This window comes from Eriocheir sinensis, chromosome 58 (genome assembly GCF_024679095.1).
Source record: "Eriocheir sinensis breed Jianghai 21 chromosome 58, ASM2467909v1, whole genome shotgun sequence".
NCBI lineage: Eukaryota > Metazoa > Arthropoda > Malacostraca > Decapoda > Varunidae > Eriocheir > Eriocheir sinensis.
Genome location: NC_066566.1, coordinates 2,770,280 through 2,792,787, shown reverse-complemented (window position 1 = coordinate 2,792,787; position 22,508 = coordinate 2,770,280). Strand labels below are relative to the sequence as shown.

Below are 22,508 nucleotides of genomic sequence, written 5' to 3'. Positions count from 1 at the left end.
GTTTTTTTCTACTCAAACTTTTGTCCAAGCATTCACACACCACCAAAAACTCTCCAGGTGTCTAAAGCAGGTTTCCTCAGTCTCTTCTGTGACTACATTACTTGAATACTTATAAGGAGCCAGTTGCAAATCTTTTGTTCACCAAATTTTGAATTTGTGTATACAGTACTACGAAAATATTTTATTTGCATTCCCTAATCAATTCAGCACACTGATTACTGATGGTCCTTACAATTGATGTGATTTTTAATGTTTATATTCAAACTATTATTGCTCATTCCTGTCTGCATGCTTTATTCCACTAATTCAGCTTAACATTAAATTTGCACTTTTCTTGGCTACCTTTGGCTTCCTCCTAAACCTGCCATGCTGACTGATGGGAGCCTCAGCGGTTTTCTGAAGGGAAATATTAAAACTCACCATGGGGTGGTAACTCTTCCTCTACTTGTCATCAGTACCTACCTCTCCCTGTACATGACACTTTTGCATCACTGCTGGCAATGAACTCATGTAAATGACAAATTGGTACTTGTTATCATCACTGCTGTGGCTTTAGTAGCCTAGTTCTTAGAGCTCCACAACAATATAATATTTACAGATATAGTATCACAGTCATGCATGAATATTTCATACAAGTTTATTAAATTTTCATCAACATAAGATTATAACAAGAGGAAACCTCGCCATGAACATACAGCACCTGCACACTACTGCCACTTGAAATTAATCACCAGTCATTGTATGATTAATGGGACTCACTAGCGTGGCTGAGTACAAAATGATTTTCTAATGTACAGTGAATAGTACAAATATACAGTTTCATGCTAAACTCACAAGCAATCACACAACCAAACACATAAAATGGCAGCGTTCACAGTGTAGCCGAACGTTTCACTTGCTGGGACATCACAAACTCCTGATGACGGCCACAAGGTAACACTCTCCACTGCAGGACTCATGAGAATGGTGCCTTTGCAGTTTTCTGGATGACATAATTAGTGACAAAATAAACAAATAAAGTTGGTGGTCTAAATGCAATGGCATATGAACCACTATAATAAAATATGAAGCATGGTGCCAGACCAAATAAAATAAATATACTTACACACTTGTAAATATAAATTATGAATATTATCTGATCTGAAATATGGTAGTGTCACACTGCCATTTTCAACCTGGAATGATCTTCAAAAAAATAAATAATTAATTAAAATTACTAACAAAGGCTTTAATGGATAAACAATACATTAGATTTTCCAGATCCAGGAAAATGAAAAAATGCGCCTAAGAAACGTGTGACTATACATCATTCTTCCACCTGTCTGAGGGAACCAGCGGCGTGGAGGTCTTCTTGCCTGAAAAAAATAATGAATAAATAAATATCATGAAAGATACTTAGAGAGCTTTATGAAGTATAACTTTATATATATATGTAATAAAGTCAATACCATACAAAGTTAAACACATTTGAAGGGAAATGTATAGGACTGTCACACAGCTCTCCTGTTGCTTTAACCCGGTAGCAGCGACGGGCCAAATTTGTGGCTTTACTGTGTAGCTGCAAGGGGCCAAATTTGTGCAATGATATAAACCCCCAAAAATAGATGATACATAATCTGATCACAAATGCTTTGATATGTATCATGAAATAGTTTGTGTGAGGGCTGATTTTTTCTCATTTTTCTTGCTTAGAGGGACCATTAAGAAACACGATCCCCGCTGCTACCGGGTTAAACTACTCAACTACTATGCCTTTCAATCTCTTGCAATATATGACTTCAGTATCAAAAGCCTTGAATATTGCCTCATACTGATTGATGAAGTGGGTCTAAATCATTGCACAAACAATAAGTGTAATTAACTTTAGTAGTTAAAGTGTCATGTGAGAAATCTGAAGTCTACTTAGAGAAAGCAAAACAGCACTTTCATTGATATGATGACTGCCAGACATAAAATGAACAGGAGAGCTGCATGTTTTGTGACCCTCAATAAATATTTTTGGTGGGTATTTATATGGAAATGGGTTGATGACTAACCTCTTTAGGAATATTTTTTTACAATAACTAATGGTAAAAAGTAATCTAAAGCAAAATTTGATGGAACTACCAACCAACAGGTAATAGAGTTCAATCATTACCAAGGTTACAATTTGGTCTGTTCTCTGCTAGTTACCTGATTAGCCAGCAAACAAGAAAATATGGTTGCTAGCACCACTGAGGGGGGGCGCTGGGGTAACCACTTCCTACCATCAAAAACAGAATGCAAACCCTTGCTTAAAATACCTATGTTCTACTGGGGTAAGTGTAGCATGTCATGCAAACAAAGGGAACCACAATAGGCCAGTTAAAGGTGTGGTGCAGCACAACATTTGAGATTTCAATCTTATTTCTAAGGAAAAGGAAGTTATTGAAATAAGCATAACTCTTGGGAAAGAAAAAGAAACTCAATTACATAAAACAATGTTAAGTGAGCTAAAGGGCAATATATATAATACACACAAAACAAAACATAAAACTTCACCTATCAAAATCAACAAGAGGTTTTGTATAATCACGGCTCACTGTCTGACAAAGGACTGGAAGCTCCCTGCTCAACACTCTGCCAGAAGCTTTTTAGTCTTGAAAAGTTTTTGTTTCCTGATAAGGCAGCATGCAAAACAACAAAAAAAAGGACATCTATTATCATGCATCAGTATCCATTCATTTAAAAGCCACCACCAAATTCTGAATGAACTGTTCCATGCTGTTTTGCCCTGCCAGCATGCAGCTCTGTTCATGCAGGATTCGGTGGCTTGAAAAGAAAAAGGAAGTAAATTACTGTTACCTTTACTGGAAATTTGATGTAACCTGGAGTCATCACTGTTATAATCTGAATGATCATAATAATCATGAGGAGAAGCCCTGTGCCTGTGATAGCCATCAGGCGACCTTGTGAAGCGTCTGTCTGGAGAACGCCTGTCTAATCTCCGGTCGGGGGTCCTCCGATTTGAGCGGTGGTGGTCTGGTGAGGCTCTGACTCTGTCTGAGCGGCGGTCAGGTGATCTTAATCTGTCTGACCTCCTGTCGGGGGAATGGTTACGGCGGTGCATGTCGGGGGAGGGGGGCCTGTGGCGGAGGGGTGGAGGGGAGTAATGGCGGTCTGAGAGATGAGAATGTTCACTGCTGGGAGAGTACCGGTCATTGCGGTGATTGTACGTTGGTGACCCAGACCGCCTGTATGGAGGAGAAGGCATGCCTCCTGCAGGGGGTAGGCGTCGGTCTCCAGGAAGGGGGTGATAAGGTGGTCTCATGAATGGGAGCTCCCCGTGGAGGAATGGAGGTGGCATGCCCCGGGACATGCCAGGAGGGGGGGGTGGGGGCGGCACTCCTGGGAAACCATGTGGGGGAGGAATGCCTGGGGGTAAGGGAGCTCCAGGGGGCAACATCATGGGAGGCAACATGGGTGGAGGGCCATGCATAGGATGTGGAGGGGTTTCAGAGTGGTCCCCGTCCACCTCCCCTTCTATGAGTGCCCCAGGAGATGGGATTCTTCCATTAGCATCTAGACCTGCAGGGAAGTGGAATGTCTGTTACTGCAATGCCTGCACACGACTCACAATGATAACAAAGCAACAAGGTTATGGTGAAGGCCAAATCTAAAAACTGTACTAAAACATGGCTTATGTTTAAATATTATTCAAGCAATACTGTATTGATGTTACTCTTAAGATCAATACCATTTCTCATTCATAAAATACTAAATAAGTCCATAACAATATATGAAGCATTTTAAACAAGTGATTAAGTTTAACTATGTAAAGCAATCAAACTTTTAAAAGATCTTCATGACTAAGGAAATACAATGAATATGGTAAATTTAAACCTACATTACTTGCTGGGCCTAAATGTTACATATGCATATTTTAGCTTTAAACGTGGGTTCCTAATGAGAATATTGCTAGAAGTAAAGAGAATGAAAGGGTTATAAGCATGATGATACTGTTTTTATAATTTTTTGGAGGTAAGTGCTGACAATCTATGTGCAAGAAGGATGAGATGCAGACACAAGTTAAACTACTGAACGATAAGCAATTGAATCGTATGAATATTTGTGGTTGTAAAATGCCGGAGATATAGTACTATTGATGTCGGAGATTATGAGTGGAAAAAAAAAAAAATAAATAAATAAATAAATTGAGGAAGATAGTACTGAGTTAGAAATTAGGCGAATGATGATCACGTTAGGTCAGTTCCTAAATATTTTTAACCTGAAATATAACATTTTACAGCAAAGACATTTCAGTGCCACCAAAATGTTCAAATTAACATCAAACAAAAAGTAACTCCTCAAGTATATCATGACCATGGAGCATAATGTTAGGCATATGATTAGAAAACAGCAACACTCAAACAAGTACCAAAGTAAATTGAAGGTTGGAAAGTTTCGTTTAGTCGGCGCAACATCTGTGGTCATATGCCGGAGAGAGACAGGAGGGGAAGGAACTATAGGAGAAGGGAACAGATCCCAGGAGACGGGACACAACCCCCAATTAATACCTACTACCCATTCACTGCTGGGTGGACAGGGGCGTAGGGTGTTGGAAAAGCCGCCCAAATTTTTCCACTCTGCCTGGGAATCGAACCCGGGCTCTCTCGGTTGTGAGCTGAGTGTGCTAACCACTGCACCACTAAGCCCCCTGGAAATTGAAGGTAAAGTCCAAGCTAGAGATGAGGAAAAGATGTCTCGTGTCCCCGCACTCACTGTTCAGCCTGTACAATAAAGACAATATGCTTACGTTTAGGAGTGGGCTTAAGTATGCCACCCTGTATGCCTTCCTTCTCCTTCTGCAGCAGCGTCAGGCGGTTCCGCAGCTGGCTGTTCTCCTGCCGCTGCTCTTCGTTCCTGCGTTCGGCTGTTCGTGCTTGTAGCTAAAGAGGTTATTTAAGTAATGAATAAGTAAATCAATAATCAACGTGTTAAATATTAAATAACAATACACAATGATAATAATGATAACAACACCAATGTTATTTTTTTCCTCCAAAGTACCAACTCTTCCGAAGACTGCAGTTCTTGGAGGAGGAGAAAAAAAAGCCATCCCCATTCCAAGTATTATATAAAAAAATAAATAAATAAATAAATAAATAAAAAAAAACTATATTCTGCATACTGAATCTATGTTAGTGGAAGCATCCCTGAACACACAAACATAAGCCAGGATATTCCAGCAGTGAGATCAACAACTCACCCAGTTGTCATGGGCCTTCTGCTCATAGCTGGCAATTTGAGTTTTGTAGGATTCTTCCTGAGCCTGCAGTTCCTTCTGCAGGCTTTCAACACGAGTTCTGGGGAAAATTGGTACTTTGTTAACATCATACGGTTATTTGCATGGAACTCAAATTGTGTTAGTTATCATGTGAAGTGCCTTTATATGCCTTCCAGTGAGACTTTACCAGACCCTGCAATATTAAGAGGTTCAGGAGCATCATAACTATGAATACCACAGACACTCTTCAAAAAGGTTGATTTTATTGTCTATATAAAACTTTAAATATTTGTTTGTTATATGATTAAGGAAAGGGATTTTAGAATTTTATGAAGACCTTGGTGTTCATCCTTCATACTCCAGAAGTATTCAGAGTGTATGCCATAAGTGACAGTATACAGTCTTGTGCAGGGCCTCACGAGTACAGCACTACTTAACCAACACCATCTCTACCATTACCTCCCAGTATCTGGCCTAGGAGCAGCAGTTATGTAAATTCCTCTGCATAACAATTCAAAATGTACAGTTAAGGTAAAAAGTGTTAACTTTGAAAAAGGCTAACATAAATTTGGTAGTAAGTACCTACAGACTGCTTATGAAGAGAGTGGAAAGATTTTCGGGAAAGAAATACATGATATTTTTTGCAACTTAGCATCCATTATTTCTATTTACTCGTGGCTACTAATACTGGATGACGGACAAAGATAGTACATACAGGATCTACATTTTCTTGATTCAACCTCAAGATACAGGATGATACAAAACATAAAAATTGCCAGTTACTTTTTCTTTGTGTCCAACATCAGATTCATGTGTGAAGATTCTCTTTCTTCTTTCTTCAGATCTGATCTAGAACTGAGAGAACTTTTCACTGTTGTGCCAAAGGAGACAACTTTCTCACTACTTGAGCCATAAGGTAGTGTTTCTGACATAGATCTGAGCTGTGCATCTCTCTCAAAGATACTCTTCATGGCAGCAACTGAACTCTTCACATCATCTGAGGCAGCAGTTTCCTGTAGTGCTACATCAAAAGAGTCGTCATAAACAACAGCTCCAAGATCTACCAGTTTAGCACTGTGTAATCCAAGATCATAACTAGTTCTGCTGGGTACTTCTACTGAGGTACTCAGCTGTGGCTCATTCTCCTGAGTGGCTAATGAACTAAAATTTGAGGTTGCTGATGATGTAGGTAGATTATCACTCATAGTCGTGAGCCCAGCAGTTAAGCTGTCTTGTCTGGCTGATATCTTTAGGGAAGAAGGTCGAGAAAATGATGTTCTCGTAAAGTTTCCTGAGTTGGGTGCCACAGATATAGATGGCAGTAATTCAACTTGTGGGCCAGTAGTAGTGGACTCTAGCTGCTCTATCTTGCTGCCACTTTGTACTTCCAGTGGAACAGGAGATTCAACAGTACATGCTGGTGATTCATTGAGGCCCTGGGCAGAGTCAGAGGAGTGTGAAGAGTCAAAGGATTGTAAAATGGAAGCCACAATGGGAGCAGCTGCCTCTTCCTTATTCTCATTAAAGCCAGTGGTGAGAGCAGCTGATTGTTTACGTCTTAATTCAGCTTTGGCTTTTACCCATTCTACTTTGTACTCGTCTGAGACTGGGACATTTCCTGTGGTGGGCGACAGGTCTGCAAAATCATACTCTTCCATGGACATTCGATGAATCATTTCTCTTTTTGCTTCTGGCAGATTCTTTATATCCCTTTAGTGTGCATGAAAAATTGCATTCCGTGTTAAGCAAGATTAAAAATTAGGACAAGTGTAAACCATAATAACAGAAATGAGTGTTGAGAAACAGAAAATAAACAATAAAATATACAAAATAAACCAGAATCATTGAGAAGACCACTGATTTGGTAAACATGCAGTCAGAAGTTTTATCAACACAGAATTTAACACCAGTGAATTAAGTTTGACGCATTTTATCACTCACTTGTAGGAGGTGACTTCCAGCTCATAGTTATGGATCTTCTGGGCAACAGAGGCTGCTGACCCTTCAGCATTCATTCGCATTCCTTCCTGCGACTCCAGTTCTCTGAAAGATCATGGTAAAATCGATAAATATTCACATGTATTCTCCTTCAGCATTCAAAACATCAATATTTGTATTGTGAAACAAATAAAAGAGAGAAAAAATTGGTTCAAGTTCACAACATTTATTCATGTCTTCTTATAATTCTCCTCTGTCAGAAGCAGCCTGAGCCTACCAATGTACAGCTGCAATACAAGTCCCCATCAATGTTTTCTCCGGTTTCTTGTCTCATCTGCTATTCCTTTTCTCCTAGCAAAGTCATTGATCACTGGTACTGCCCCAAAATGATTTACTGTTTTTCAACCTTTTGGTTATATATATAGACATGGAAAACACTTTCATGTTCTGTAAATACATACTTTGTTAGTTGTGCTTCTTTTTCTTCAAAGTACTGAGTCAGGACTGCTAGTTTACTCATTGCCTCTTGCTTTTCATGCACTGCTTCATCATGCATGGAGCGCAGCTCTGTCACCTCAGACCGAATAGAGGACATGGCATCTTCCAAATTTTTCTGGGCCATTTCAGAATCCTTCAGTTGGTCTTCCAAGTTGAGGCGCTCACTACTAACCCTCTGTAGTTCAGCCTTGATCTGTAACAAACATTTAAAATATGTCAGAGGCAAAGGCAGCAAATTATGTGTAAATTCACTGTTTTCAGTGATACCATGACATTTTATGTGCCTGGCAGGGTGAGGGCAGCAGACTAGTTAAAAATATCACAGTCAAGGTAATGATGGTGCTATAATATGGGTTCAAAACAAACCTGAGTTTGAACAATAAAAGCTATGGTCAGAGGAGGAAAGAGAGCCAAGCAAAATGCTTCAAAGTCTCTAAAACTGAAATAGCCTAAATAAAGAACAAGAGTGGTTCAGTGGCAGTCAGACATTCACTCACCTTAATGACATCAAAGAGTGACGACAATTTCTTATCATCAGGGACAACCTTGGAGTCTTCTGAGGTTAACTGGATCTGCTTCAGGCATTCCTTGGCAACCTAAAATTATATTAACTGTAAAAATTTTGAACAAAGTAGAAGTGAGACTTATTTAAGTATGACTAAACAACAATACAACATGCATGAGTTAATGAAATGTTATATGGAAATATGATACACAAGTAAAATGAAGATTGCACTGAAATAGTAACCTGCATAGCAACCCCCCAAGTTTCACAGATATAATCCTAATACAGGGAACATGAATCATATTAGTCATGTAATAGCATCAGCCCTTAGCTTATTAACAGAACAGAATAATGTAAGCTCGTAGCCACAATTCTCACTTTTAATTCTGAGTCCTTAGTTTCCACACTCTCACGTAAGGTAGCAATGGTGTCTTGCAATGCCTGCAGTTCTTGCTCCAAGGCAGACAGCTGCTCATCACTGGTCTTTGATTGTTTGGATATGGATTCATTAACAGTCTGGAGTTCCTTTACAAGCTCAATTTCCTTCAATAGTTGTTGGCTGGTCTCTTCCTTGGAATTGCTAATCTCTTTCAGTGACTGTGTGAGCTGAAAAATTATGCAAGGCATGAATACTCACACTGATGACCCCTACCAGAGATTTTGCTGCTTACTGAACTACACCTTACACATTATAAAAGGAAAAAAAGATGAAGCAAAATGTACAAGATAACATGTCAGAGTAAGTGGAGTGGGGAGATCATTCATCTTCACTACTTGTCACATGGAGCTACCATTAGGTAGAAAAGGCTGACACATGCCAGCTTGTACACAGCCTTACAAAGCAACAAAACTAAAATTGCCTAGTCAAGAGGTAGGCCAAGAAGCAAATTCTGGTTTTGAAGTTTGAAAGGTGTTATGCAACAATCTGACTCCCCCTTTCAAGTAAAGGAGAGAGTAAGAGGTCTGCATATCATCTGCTCTTCACAACTTTTTTTCCCCACCAGTTAAAACTTTGTTATATTTAGAGTGGGATATGAGACTAAATAACTCCATTGCTCATGTCTTGCACAGACCAATCAGACTCATATGCAGGAAAATACTTTTCACTTAATATATTCAAGAACCCGGTACTGGGACCCAAGTACAGCTGGTTGTGTAGCGGCTGTAGCCAATCATAGTAGGTGATGCTCTTTCCTTTCACTGATGGTCTATATCTGGTAATCTGGTCGTATCTCTAACACCAGTGGTTCCCAACATTCTTGCACTCATGACTCTTTTCCCCAAACCATATGCGACCCCCTGATGTCAGTAGGTTTGTCTTACACATTTTTAAATACACAAATTTTTACATATAACTAGACCAACAGATACCCTGTTGTTTCCTTTCAACACTCACCAGCAGAATTAAAACATAGAAAACAATCTCAAAACCATAAGCTATAAAAATTATTCTCCCAAATCGTTACTTTCTAGCAAGCCTTCATGACCCCCCAGCCAATCCTCCATGACCCCTCAGGGTGTCATGACCCACCGGGGGGGAACCCCTGCCCTAGGCAATGAGATGCTGTAATGGCTTTAAGCTGCTTTCAACTCACTACCTGAATACAGCATTTGACAAACCTTTTCATGGTTGAAAACTATAATGTAGTATATTTTTTATAAACTATTCATAAATACACTCTGATTAAGATACTATGGACTCTCAGCCTTATAATTTGGTCTACTGTACACTTATCTCAGAGTAAACACTTTACAATTCAAAATGTTACTTCTAATCCTACATATCAAGAACAACTATACAATTACTATACAATTCTACAGTATTTATGTACTGCTAAACAAACATTCACCTCAGCTCCTTCCTGAATGGGTTTGGAGAGGAGAGGAATGAAAAGTTATTAATCTAAACTTTAATTCATATGATGTGTTCTTGGAAATATTTTAATGTGAAAAAATATATGTTCATGCACGACAAAATAATAAAAGGAACACAAGAGGATGTATTTACCTGCTGAACCTGTGTGTCAAGTTTGCTGACTTGTTCCCTGGAGGCTGACAACTCTAGGTGAAGCTCCTCATTCTGGGAAATGAAAACAACTGCTGTTATTGGGAACAATTGCAAACTTTTGGTATCTGCAGTTTTCTATCTAATGAGAAATTTTGTACAGTTTCCATAATTCACATGGAGACCAAAAAACACGGTGACCCAAAATTAATATAACCCATGTAAGTGCCATTTGCTTTCCAGTAAAATGGGACTGGCTGTTGTAATGAATGGAAGTGTTGAAAGATGACAAACCTTTAGTGGGTGAGTTTTAAGTTGTAATTTCAAGGACACTGTGGTATTATGAGGATATTACTGAATTCCTCCCCTGCCGACACTTTTGTTGTGTCCATATACATCAGGCCTGAGCATGTAAAAGTTGGTGAAACAGAAAATTACCCAAAATTGTTAGTCTGAAACCACCTCCCGGGGGAAAAAATCTACAAAAAACATTGACTTACAAGTCTGGACTTCAGTGCCAGATCAGAATTCAAGGCTTCCACCTTTTCTTGCTGACCATCAAGCATTTCCTGAAGATGGTCAACTGATGCCTGAAAAAAGAAACATAAGAATGATTAAAGGATTACGTGACGTACACAAATTTCATGTGACACCGAAGTGTTAGGCCATTAACTTTTTGCAGCACACACTTTTCTGAAGCAAACTCATGCTTATTGATCAGACTTCTCCATACCTGGAAGGTTGTTGTATCTTTTTGTGCAGACAACATTTCTGAAAGCATCTTGTGCATCTCCATGCTATTGCTGGTGGCCTCCTCCAACTCATGCTCCAGCTGGGCAATCTTCTCCTCTTGGTGGGCGGCTTCAGCAGCATGTTCACGCTGAAGGGCAGAGCACAAGTTACTCTCCTGAGTGTCTTTCATGCAAGAACATGATGAATTTACACCTCGAGCAGCTTCTCCCTTTCAGAAAATAAAGTGAACAAAGTCTAGCTTTTTTATGAATTTGTCCTTGTTCTCAATTTTTTTCATTCTTTCACATCTACCCTCATACTCTACTACTCTTGATGCTTTTTCTATAAACACTTATTTTCTACATTCCTCTCATTTATTTCAAATCTTAATATAATTTTCTAAGTATTTGTAGTAAAAATTCTTTACCCAAACCCTAGATTCACCAAGGATTTTTTTTATATAAATCAATTAGGTCAATGTGGCTACAATTTAGTCAAAATCTAATTTAGGAAGCTATGATACACAATTCAAATGATTTCAAACATGGGTAATTCTAGCCACTATTGCTCTTTAATGATAAATCTACCACTTTCACTTATGCTTATATCAAATCCTCTGGTTCAGGTCAATTGTTCTTGGTTAACAGATAGTCATGTCATCCACAAGAACCAACTCAATGTGGACTTCATACTGCCAACTGAAGCATCAGACCAATACACAAGCACAACATAAGCCTTGGGAAGGTGACTGATGATAGGAACAAGATTTGCTGAAAATCATGAATACAAAACAAAAGAACTCTTCACATAATACTAGATTATAAACTAATGTATGAATATGCATATTAGAAATTGAAAAACAATGAAGTTGACATCTAGATACAATTTGCAGCAAGTACAATAATCTGACAGAGACCTCATCAGAAGTCTGTTCCCTCTCAGGCTGCACTACAAGCTGTTTCTCTGTCTCAGATGCCAGCACACTGGCATGATCCAAGGTTTTCTATGTATACCCACCAAAGATGACCCAGCAGAAACACACAAAGAAGAACAATAGACTATCAGTATCAAATAAATAATAAATTTCAGAACATAATCACAATTAAAAGTGTTATTTAAGAAATATAATGAAAAAAGTGCTGCAAATAAAAATAAAAATGCTAACCTTGATGAGCTCAAGTTGTGCATCAAGTTCAGTGGTGTCTCCATTAGACTCTGTGATGTGTAATGCCATAACTTCCAACTGAAGTAAACCGTGCAAAAGAAAAATGGGTGCAGAAAAGTTACAATTCATGAAGGAATAGAAAAATCTGCCTAAGCTAAAATGCACTGTTTTTATGATAATAAAAGCATAAGGTGATTGCCAAAAAGCATGTACTTTGCAAGAGATAATAAAACAAGCATGCTTGTTTCCCTTCTCTTACTAGATGCACAAGTGTGATATCTCCCTTCTCCCTTCATCATAACAATATATAATTGAATGTACTGCCTTCCCTTAGTTTCCCCTTTGATATGGCTTAAGACATCATGAAAGATAGTAGGCTTCATTCAGATTCCACACCAACACTAAAATCTTTTCTTGTAAAATGTGCTTTGCTTTCAGGATTTCCAAATATATTTTATAGCTCATCACTGGTAATAAAAAGAAAGACCCCAAAGAAAAAGTAAAACAAGTGAGACTGACCTCTGCCCGAGCCTTGCACAGCTCTTCATGAAGCGTTGCATTCTCATGGAGCAAGATGCGCTTCTCCCGGTCCATGTTGTTCAAGGCTGCCAGGATTGGGCTCTCACGGGAAAGTTTCTGTTAAACAACATGAAGAGAATACCGACATGAATGGTTGACAGATGGCAACTTCCTTATTGCTCTAAAATTTAAATGATCTACTTCATTATGCTAATACATGGAATACATACTTGACAACTCCCTTATTACTCTAAATACTCTACTAAATTTTGCAAATGCATGAAACTGTCAACATATCTTAAGGTTTCTAGAGATTTTCTGGGATAAATAGTATTCCAAATGACCAAAGTTACTGGCTCAAAGGATTAAATTACATAACTGCAATGGTACATTCAACATTCATGGGAATGTTGTATTGAAAAATACTACCAATGTCAAATATGTACAAAAATAATGTGTGTGTGTGTGTGTGTAATTCACCACGGCCTGATCACGTGTTGGACTTGTAATCGCCAGCAGGTACCCTCCCGACATGAGGAAGTGCTCTTTATTGTCGATCTATGGGTACTGCCAGGACCTCACACACCACGCACCCCATCCCCCTTCCTCAAGGGGTGACAGTAACCACTCCTAGTCAAAGGAAAGAATCCGGCTTGAGTGGGCTTGAACCGCCACCCTGTCAAACTGTGAAGCCTGGCAGCGCAGCGCTCTACCAGTTGCGCCACAGAGTGGTGTGTGTGTGTGTGTGTGTGTGTGTGTGTGTGAAAATACTCTGTAAACAATAATAGCTTCCTTACAATAAGTTGGAGTTAAGGGTTCTCCCTTTTCCTCATCTATGAACTAACCTTTGCTTGGATATTAGCTAGAACACACTAAGCTAGGATAAGGTACAACATTACTAACCAACTGCTACACACTCATTATGAAAATATGTAAATTAACATGACCAAGAAAGTGTTCTCATCTCTCTGTGAGTGAAGCCCACTGTTGTTCCACATCACATCACCCCAAAACTCAGAAAATGTATGAGGCAAAGAAATAAACTACTCTACACTAAATAAAAAATATGTCAGTAATACATACAGAGTACACCTTCCGGGCAGCCTTGTGGCAGAGAGGTTCAGTTACTTCAACAAGTCTCCTCTGTCTCTAACTTGTTATAATCAACAACAGCCTTAAAACTTAACACAGATTCTATATCACTTCTGCATTAACTGCATCACAAAGGCAAATAAAAAATTAAATAGCTAGATAAGCAGTAAATCAATGATGTCATGGACCAGCTGGGAGAATGGCAGTCCATAAAAGCCCAAAGTTTACATTACTATTGTAAATGTGGACATGTTCTCATCAAGAAGCTTTGTTCCTCATGTGATCACTTTTATACATTTTCACATCTAAAATACAGAAAAATGTGAGGCCCTGACAAGTAACAGAACCATCTTGATGCCATCTGTGATTCTATTGATTTCTCAAGAGAAAGCAGGAAACATTGATCAAAGCTACATGTATAAAATGTAAGGTTTGATGAGATGGACATGAGCTGAAAATAAGTAAAGATCCATCATACCCTGCCAAACTTAAGATTCATGAGGCAATCCATGAAGACAAAACAATATGGTCAGTATGGAGCACACAGACTGTGCATCAATGAGATGGTGCATTCAGTCTGGCATGGATAACCATGTTCAGTGCAGTACAGTAACTGGGTGAGACCGGTATACCAGTAAAACAATCAAAATTTAATGCTTGAAAGACTAAAAGCCTGTGAAAACACAGCTCATAAATATAATCTAAAATATACAGAATATGATGTTGGTTAATGAGGATTGCATATATTGAAACCAAAAGTGCTATGGCATAAGTTTAAGAAGTTCAATGAACAAGTCCATGATATCAAGTTTACTGATGTGAACAAAAATCTTTGTGTTAATTATGCCAAAAGTCATGCGTGCAAACTGATGCCCTAGTGCAGGCACACATGCATAGAGACATAGGATCAAAGACTCATGCCACTTACCATCATGATGAGGTGCACCACATAGATGGTAATGATGGTAAAGACAACTATTGCCAAAAACGCCAAGGCTCCTTTGGACACTTCTGGCTCAGCGATTTCTGCCTCAACTCCAAAGGCCAGGCCCTCCGGCAGCTGTAGAAATAAAATCGTTATATTCTTTTTCTGAAGTGAAGGCAGGCCAAGGATTAAAATTAAAATTTGAGAAATGTTTGCAATATGGTGCGCCATGAATGAAACACAGGTTCCTCCAAAATCAATCATATCGGTTCATAGGGCTCTCACAGGAAAGCAGAAAATTATGCTGGGGGAAAATTCATAAGGAAAAAGAGGCCATGAGAGATATTCTGTTAGTAATGTTTGAAAACTAAAATATTAATACAAAGCAACTATCTATATGAATAAATAGAAAGTTATATGCAGCAGGGACCAACACAAGGCAGAGGCATGCAATTAGCAAACTCAGGGAGTGAATAAAGATAAAATGTGCCAGAAGATTGTGAGATGCAAAATTTTCACACTGCGAGTTATTAGAGGTAGTCTGTAAAAGAAGCGTTATGAGGTATATAGCCTTAAACTCTACCCTGATAAACTGTGCTGCGTGCGTGAAGCCAGACCAAGCATTTTCAATACAGGGGCAGAGAATGCCTCTGTACATTGTCATCATCTGAGTGAGAGAAATATAAGGGTGGTTAAAAATGTCTAGCTGCCAAAAAACTGAAAGTAGCACAGCCATGAAACCAGATGCAGTGGAGAAAATTAAATTAATTAATTGGAAAAATGTTACAAGAAAAATAGCAAGACATCGACATATATAATAAACTAAAACATTTACTGACTTACTCCACAACAACAACTTTAAAAATTGTACCTAAGTAAAAACATTCATTCACCTGATGTGACCTTGTCCATTTATGTTCTCTATAAATATCAAGTTGAGTGTATAATATTTACCATGTTGTGTGATGCCTTCAAAAACTTTTGTATAAGTGACCCTTCGGCTGAACTCTCTTGTGCATCACCATCAGCAGGTTCCTTAGTTCCTGGAATATGGAGGAGGTCAATAGCCAGCACAGTACGCAAGAAAACATATAAATGAAGCCAGATAAGACTCACTGCAGTTACTAATGACAGTAGATCTGCCAATAAGATCTAATGTTCAACTGATAAAGTATTTGTAGTTCTTTGAATAACAGAAGATATAACAACATATACAGATTTGGGATTTTCATAAATACATACAACAATGTGGCAGCAGATAAATAAATGTACTACCTTGCAAATCATTGTCACTAAGCACACTGTGGGGTAATGTGATGTGTACAGGTAGTGAAGTGAGGAGGTGGTGGTGATGTTTTGTGAAAGTTGTCAACTGTAGCATACACTTTACAAAGGTGATACAGGAAAATAGCACATACATAAACCAATAATGAAATGGTAAATCTTGAAATACAATAAAAAGTTATATAAAAAAATGAAGCATGCAGGAAAGTTAGAAATAATACTAGTGAGTATTTCTCTATCATAGCAAGCAGGACCAATGACATTTGCTTATCCATGAGAGAGGGAGACAAGAACCTTAGGCAGTGAATGTTGAATATAATCATGCGAGCAAAAAGGTGAGTCACAGGGAAAACTGAACAATTCTGAGACACTGCCACCAATCACGGGCGGAGCCAAGGAGGCGCAGCCCAAAGGTTCATTATACTACCAAATGAATCTATTTCTTCCCTCCTTTGGTAACACAATGCATGAACACGTTGGCATGGAAAATTACTTAATTACCAAATGAACTTTCTCAACTTTAGACATTTTCTAAAAATAAAAATAAAAAAATTATAAAAAAAAAATAACAATAATAATAAAAAATAAAAAAAAAAGGGGGGGGGGGTCATTGTTTTATATATCCTTGAAGAGTACGCTGATAATGACAACAATAATAGCTATCATGAAAATCATCTGATGCCTAAGACATGGCATTTAAGACTTATGTCTGCACTCCACCATGAGTCACAAGGGCATGATGAAGAAAATGTACTTCCTAGGTCACTGAGGTTGGAAATTGTGATTCCCCACAACTATTTTTGCTGATAAAGCTTGTTAAATGGTGACACTTGCATTTATGACCCTACCTTGGGTCTGCATAAAATGGCTAAATGGGTGACTGATAATGATGGTGTGTTATCCAATCATCACCGTCATCACTGGTGGCCACAAATGAGGGTATTTAACAGTGTCATAACATGGAGTCAAGTACATTGTGTGCTTGTGCAAGACACTGCTGTGCTGAGTACTAACAGCCTGACCAACCATAAGCATGATGCTAATTAAAGTGAGCATTACATTTAGGCTTCTTGGACAGGACAGCTGTAGTCCTAAATAATATATCTCTTGGCCAACCTCTCTACAGTGACGACTGGTTGCACAGTCCTGCCCCTTCCTGCTCTGTTCAATGAGGAAACAAATGTAGTGATGACAGTGATTATGAAATTATCACACAGGTAAGCCATGGAAATATAGGGAATGTGAACTAATAGTCATATAATATAGATATGGGGGCATGTCTATATTACTTAAAAAAAGAAAAAAAGAAAAGAAAAAAAGAAAAGCAAATCCAAATAGAAAAGATCCTTTGCGCTACATAACAAGTAATATCTGCGATGCCACTGCTTGTAGTCTTTAAACAACAGTCAATACTTTTTTGTCTATAAATAGTTCCATACATATCTATAGCAAAGGCATATCTCAATGGGAACTAAATAATTTCCAAATAGTACGGATGGACTCTTGACAGGGTTTAGCTTACTTTTATCCCTTTCAGTCAAGGCATACGCACTTACAAGCATCGAGGGTAATGAATATACATTTTTTAGTACCTTTATTCAATGCTTCCCCAGCATCAATGGCAGACACATGAGAGACCTGGTCTGCTTCTGACATGGGTAGTGCTGTCCAAGTCACTTCAGTCTTAAAGGCTTCTGTCCTCAGATTAATCTGTTCACTAGAAACTAAGTTGTCCTCAAGCTGAAGTGAGTCACCAACTATGTCTGCAGTTATGTCATTTGCCAAAGTAGATACTGGCAAAGTTGCTGTAGTATCCAGATATGAAAGCGTATCAGGTACCTTACTGCCCTCAGACTTCACTGAAGTTTCCAGTGAAACTCTACTGCCTGCAGCTTCTAACTCAATGAATAGGGGTGGCTTACTGTCTTCACTAGTAGTCGATGTTTTATCTAGCATGTCTAAGTTTTTCTGAACAAGATCTAAATAATCTACAGAAGATGTAACTACATCTAACACATCTTGTTCAGAAACAAGTGCTTTCTTGGCAGTATGGGGATCATCTACCTCAATACCATGACTACTACTCTCAGGTTTAAGCACTTTAGCACTGTCTGCATCTAAAGGATCAAAAATAGAATTGTAAGACTCTGCTGTAGTGTCCCTCATCTCAGATTCAGGACCAAATTTTTTATCTGTTGATGCAACAAAACTTACTTCTACTGAATCATTTTGCTTAGTGGAAACCTCTTCAAGGGATGGTACAACATCTACAGAAGCAGGTACTTTAATCATCATATCTGGATCTAAGTGCACAGTTGGTTCAAGCTTTTCAAGAACAAAGCCGTCTCTCGAATAACTCATATTTTCCAAATCTACTAACTGTAAAGTTACATTTGAATGGGAATCTGATATTTTTTCCAATGTTTGTGATTCATTCATTTCCAATACTGTTGGTTTTGGGTCTGCCTCCTCTACTGTTAGGTCTGGCTCTACCTCCACAAATGTTGGCTCTGGCACTGCCTCCATCATTGTTGGTTCTGACTCTGCCTCTACCAATGTTGGTTCTAGCACTTTCTCCATCAACTTTGGCTCTGGCTCCGCCTCCACCACTGTTGGTTCTAGCACTTTCTCCATCAAATTTGGCTCTGGCTCTGCCTCCACCACTGTTGGTTCTGGCTCTGCCTCCACCACCGTTGGTTCTGGCTCTGCCTCCACCACTGTTGGTTCAGCCTCTGCCTCCACCACTGTTGGTTCTGGCTCTGCCTCCACCACTGTTGGTTCTGGCTCTGCCTCCACCACTGTTGGTTCTGGCTCTGCCTCCACCACTGTTGGTTCTGGCTCTGCCTCCACCACTGTTGGTTCTGGCTCTGCCTCCACCACTGTTGGTTCTGGCTCTGCCTCCACCACTGTTGGTTCTGGCTCTGCCTCCACCACTGTTGGTTCTGGCTCTGCCTCCACCACTGTTGGTTCTGGCTCTGCCTCCACCACTGTTGGTTCTGGCTCTGCCTCCACCACTGTTGGTTCTGGCTCTGCCTCCACCACTGTTGGTTCTGGCTCTGCCTCCACCACTGTTGGTTCTGGCTCTGCCTCCACCACTGTTGGTTCAGCCTCTGCCTCCACCACTGTTGGTTCAGCCTCTGCCTCCACCACTGTTGGTTCAGCCTCTGCCTCCACCACTGTTGGTTCTGGCTCTGCCTCCACCACTGTTGGTTCAGCCTCTGCCTCCATCACTGTTGGTTCTGGCTCTGCCTCCACCACTGTTGGTTCTGGCTCTGCCTCCACCACTGTTGGTTCAGCCTCTGGCTCCACCACTGATGGTTCAGGCTCTGCCTCCACCACTGTTGGTTCAGCCTCTGCCTCCATCACTGTTGGTTCTGGCTCTGCCTCCACCACTGTTGGTTCTGGCTCTGCCTCCTCCACTGTTGGTTCAGCCTCTGCCTCCACCACTGTTGGTTCAGCCTCTGCCTCGATCACTGTTGGTTCTGGCTCTGCCTCCAACACTGTTGGTTCAGCCTCTGCCTCGATCACTGTTGGTTCAGCCTCTGCCTCGATCACTGTTGGTTCAGCCTCTGCCTCCACCACTGTTGGTTCAGCCTCTGCCTCCACGACTGTTGGTTCTGGCTCTGCCTCCACCACTGTTGGTTCAGCCTCTGCCTCCACGACTGTTGGTTCTGGCTCTGCCTCCACCACTGTTGGTTCAGCCTCTGCCTCCACGACTGTTGGTTCTGGCTCTGCCTCCAACACTGTTGGTTCAGCCTCTGCCTCCACGACTGTTGGTTCTGGCTCTGCCTCCACCACTGTTGGTTCTGGCTCTGCCTCCACCACTGTTGGTTCTGGCTCTGCCTCCACCACTGTTGGTTCAGCCTCTGCCTCCACCACTGTTGGTTCTGGCTCTGCCTCCACCACTGTTGGTTCTGGCTCTGCCTCCACCACTGTTGGTTCTGGCTCTGCCTCCACCACTGTTGGTTCTGACTCTGCCTCTACCACTGTTGGTTCAGCCTCTGCCTCCACCACTGTTGGTTCTGACTCTGCCTCCACCACTGTTGGTTCTGGCTCTGCCTCCACCACTGTTGGTTCAGGCTCTGCCTCCACCACTGTTGGTTCAGTCTCTGCCTCTACCACTGTTGGTTCAGCCTCTGCCTCCACCACTGTTGGTTCTGGCTCTGCCTCCACCACTGTTGGTTCAGCCTCTGCCTCCACCACTGTTGGTTCAGGCTCTGCCTCCACCACTGTTGGTTCAGCCTCTGCCTCCACCACTGTTGGTTCAGGCTCTGCCTCCACCACTGTTGGTTCAGGCTCTGCCTCCACCACTGTTGGTTCAGCCTCTGCCTCCACCACTGTTGGTTCAGGCTCTGCCTCCACCACTGTTGGTTCAGCCTCTGCCTCCACCACTGTTGGTTCAGCCTCTGCCTCCACCACTGTTGGTTCAGCCTCTGCCTCCACCACTGTTGGTTCAGCCTCTGCCTCCACCACTGTTGGTTCAGCCTCTGCCTCCACCACTGTTGGTTCAGGCTCTGCCTCCACAACAATTGGTTCTGACTCTGCCTCAACCACTGCTGGTTGTAACACTGCCTCCACCACTATTGGTTCTGGCTCTGTCTCCATTCCTGTTGGTTCTGGCTCTGCATCCATCACTGTTGGTTCTGGCTCTGCATCCATCACTGTTGGTTCTGGCTCTGCCTCCACCACTGCTGGTTGTAGCACTGCCTCCACCACTGTTGGTTCTGGCTCTGCCTCCACCACTGTTGGTTCTGGCTCTGCATCCACCACTGTTGGTTCTGGTTCTGCCTCCACTACTGCTGGTTCTGGTTCTGCCTCCACCACTGTTGGTTCTGGCTCTGCCTCCAACACTGTTGGTTCAGCCTCTGCCTCCACGACTGTTGGTTCTGGCTCTGCCTCCACCACTGTTGGTTCTGGCTTTGCCTCCACCACTGTTGGTTCTGGCTTTGCCTCCACCACTGTTGGTTCAGCCTCTGCCTCCACCACTGTTGGTTCTGGCTCTGCCTCCACCACTGTTGGTTCTGGCTTTGCCTCCACCACTGTTGGTTCTGGCTCTGCCTCCACCACTGTTGGTTCTGACTCTGCCTCTACCACTGTTGGTTCAGCCTCTGCCTCCACCACTGTTGGTTCTGGCTCTGCCTCCACCACTGTTGGTTCTGGCTCTGCCTCCACCACTGTTGGTTCAGGCTCTGCCTCCACCACTGTTGGTTCAGTCTCTGCCTCTACCACTGTTGGTTCAGCCTCTGCCTCCACCACTGTTGGTTCAGGCTCTGCCTCCACCACTGTTGGTTCTGGCTCTGCCTCCACCACTGTTGGTTCTGGCTCTGCCTCCACCACTGTTGGTTCAGCTTCTGCCTCCACCACTGTTGGTTCAGGCTCTGCCTCCACCACTGTTGGTTCAGGCTCTGCCTCCACCACTGTTGGTTCAGCCTCTGCCTCCACCACTGTTGGTTCAGGCTCTGCCTCCACCACTGTTGGTTCAGGCTCTGCCTCCACCACTGTTGGTTCAGCCTCTGCCTCCACCACTGTTGGTTCAGCCTCTGCCTCCACCACTGTTGGTTCAGCCTCTGCCTCCACCACTGTTGGTTCAGGCTCTGCCTCCACAACAATTGGTTCTGACTCTGCCTCAACCACTGCTGGTTGTAACACTGCCTCCACCACTATTGGTTCTGGCTCTGTCTCCATTCCTGTTGGTTCTGGTTCTCCCTCCTCAACTATTGGTTCTAGCTTTGCTTCTAAAACTGTCAGTTCTGACTCTGCCTCCACCACTGCTGGTTGTAGCACTGCCTCCACCACTGTTGGTTCTGGCTCTGCCTCCACCACTGTTGGTTCTGGCTCTGCATCCACCACTGTTGGTTCTGGCTCTGCATCCATCACTATTGGTTCTGGGTCTGCCTCCACCACTGTTGGTTCTGGCTCTGCCTCCACCACTGTTGGTTCTGGCTCTGCCTCCACCACTGTTGGTTCTGGCTCTGCCTCCACCACTGTTGGTTCTGGCTCTGCCTCCACCACTGTTGGTTCTGGCTCTGCCTCCACCACTGTTGGTTCTTGCTCTGCCTCCACCACTGTTGGTTCAGCCTCTGCCTCCACCACTGTTGGTTCTGGCTCTGCCTCCACCACTGTTGGTTCTGGCTCTGCCTCCACCACTGTTGGTTCTGGCTCTGCCTCCACCACTGTTGGTTCTGGCTCTGCCTCCACCACTGTTGGTTCTGGCTCTGCCTCCACCACTGTTGGTTCTGGCTCTGCATCCACCACTGTTGGTTCTGGCTCTGCCTCCACCACTGTTGGTTCTGGCTCTGCCTCCACCACTGTTGGTTCTGGCTCTGCCTCCACCACTGTTGGTTCTGGCTCTGCATCCATCACTGTTGGTTCTGGCTCTGCATCCATCACTATTGGTTCTGGGTCTGCCTCCACCACTGTTGGTTCAGCCTCTGCCTCCACCACTGTTGGTTCAGCCTCTGCCTCCACCACTGCTGGTTCTGGCTCTGCCTCCATCACTGTTATTTCTGGCTCTGCCTCCATCACTGTTGGTTCTGGCTCTGCCTCCATCACTGTTGGTTCTGGCTCTGCCTCCACCACTGTTGGTTCTGGCTCTGCCTC

At 41.9% G+C, this 22,508-nt stretch overlaps 2 protein-coding genes across 8 annotated transcripts; both read right to left on the bottom strand.

Annotated features, from left to right (window-relative positions):
- Nucleotides 1-422: 422 nt before the first annotated feature.
- On the bottom strand, nt 423-20,543 carry LOC126985040 (transport and Golgi organization protein 1-like). Of its 7 annotated transcripts, none has more exons than XM_050839292.1 (19): nt 17,501-20,543; nt 15,579-15,667; nt 15,208-15,291; nt 14,628-14,759; nt 12,608-12,724; nt 12,089-12,166; nt 11,840-11,926; nt 10,925-11,071; nt 10,692-10,781; nt 10,195-10,266; nt 8,565-8,792; nt 8,179-8,277; nt 7,645-7,874; nt 7,187-7,288; nt 6,029-6,955; nt 5,228-5,324; nt 4,775-4,907; nt 2,824-3,546; nt 423-1,355 (listed from the first exon to the last, which is right to left on the bottom strand). In XM_050839292.1, the coding sequence occupies exons 1-19, from the start codon at nt 20,538-20,540 to the stop codon at nt 1,300-1,302; spliced, it is 6,531 nt and encodes a 2,176-aa protein (XP_050695249.1). In that variant the 5' UTR covers nt 20,541-20,543; the 3' UTR covers nt 423-1,299. The 7 variants fall into 7 exon arrangements, with proteins under 7 accessions (XP_050695249.1, XP_050695253.1, XP_050695254.1 ...); XM_050839296.1 differs by lacking the exon at nt 2,824-3,546 and adding an exon at nt 2,521-2,636; XM_050839297.1 differs by lacking the exon at nt 6,029-6,955.
- Nucleotides 20,544-20,675: 132 nt separating this feature from the next.
- LOC126984981 (magnetosome-associated protein MamJ-like) lies at nt 20,676-22,348 on the bottom strand (the record flags this gene model as incomplete). Its single annotated transcript, XM_050839210.1, has 1 exon — nt 20,676-22,348. A coding segment is annotated over exon 1 (1,620 nt), but the record flags the coding sequence as incomplete, so codon positions are not given.
- Nucleotides 22,349-22,508: the final 160 nt, after the last annotated feature.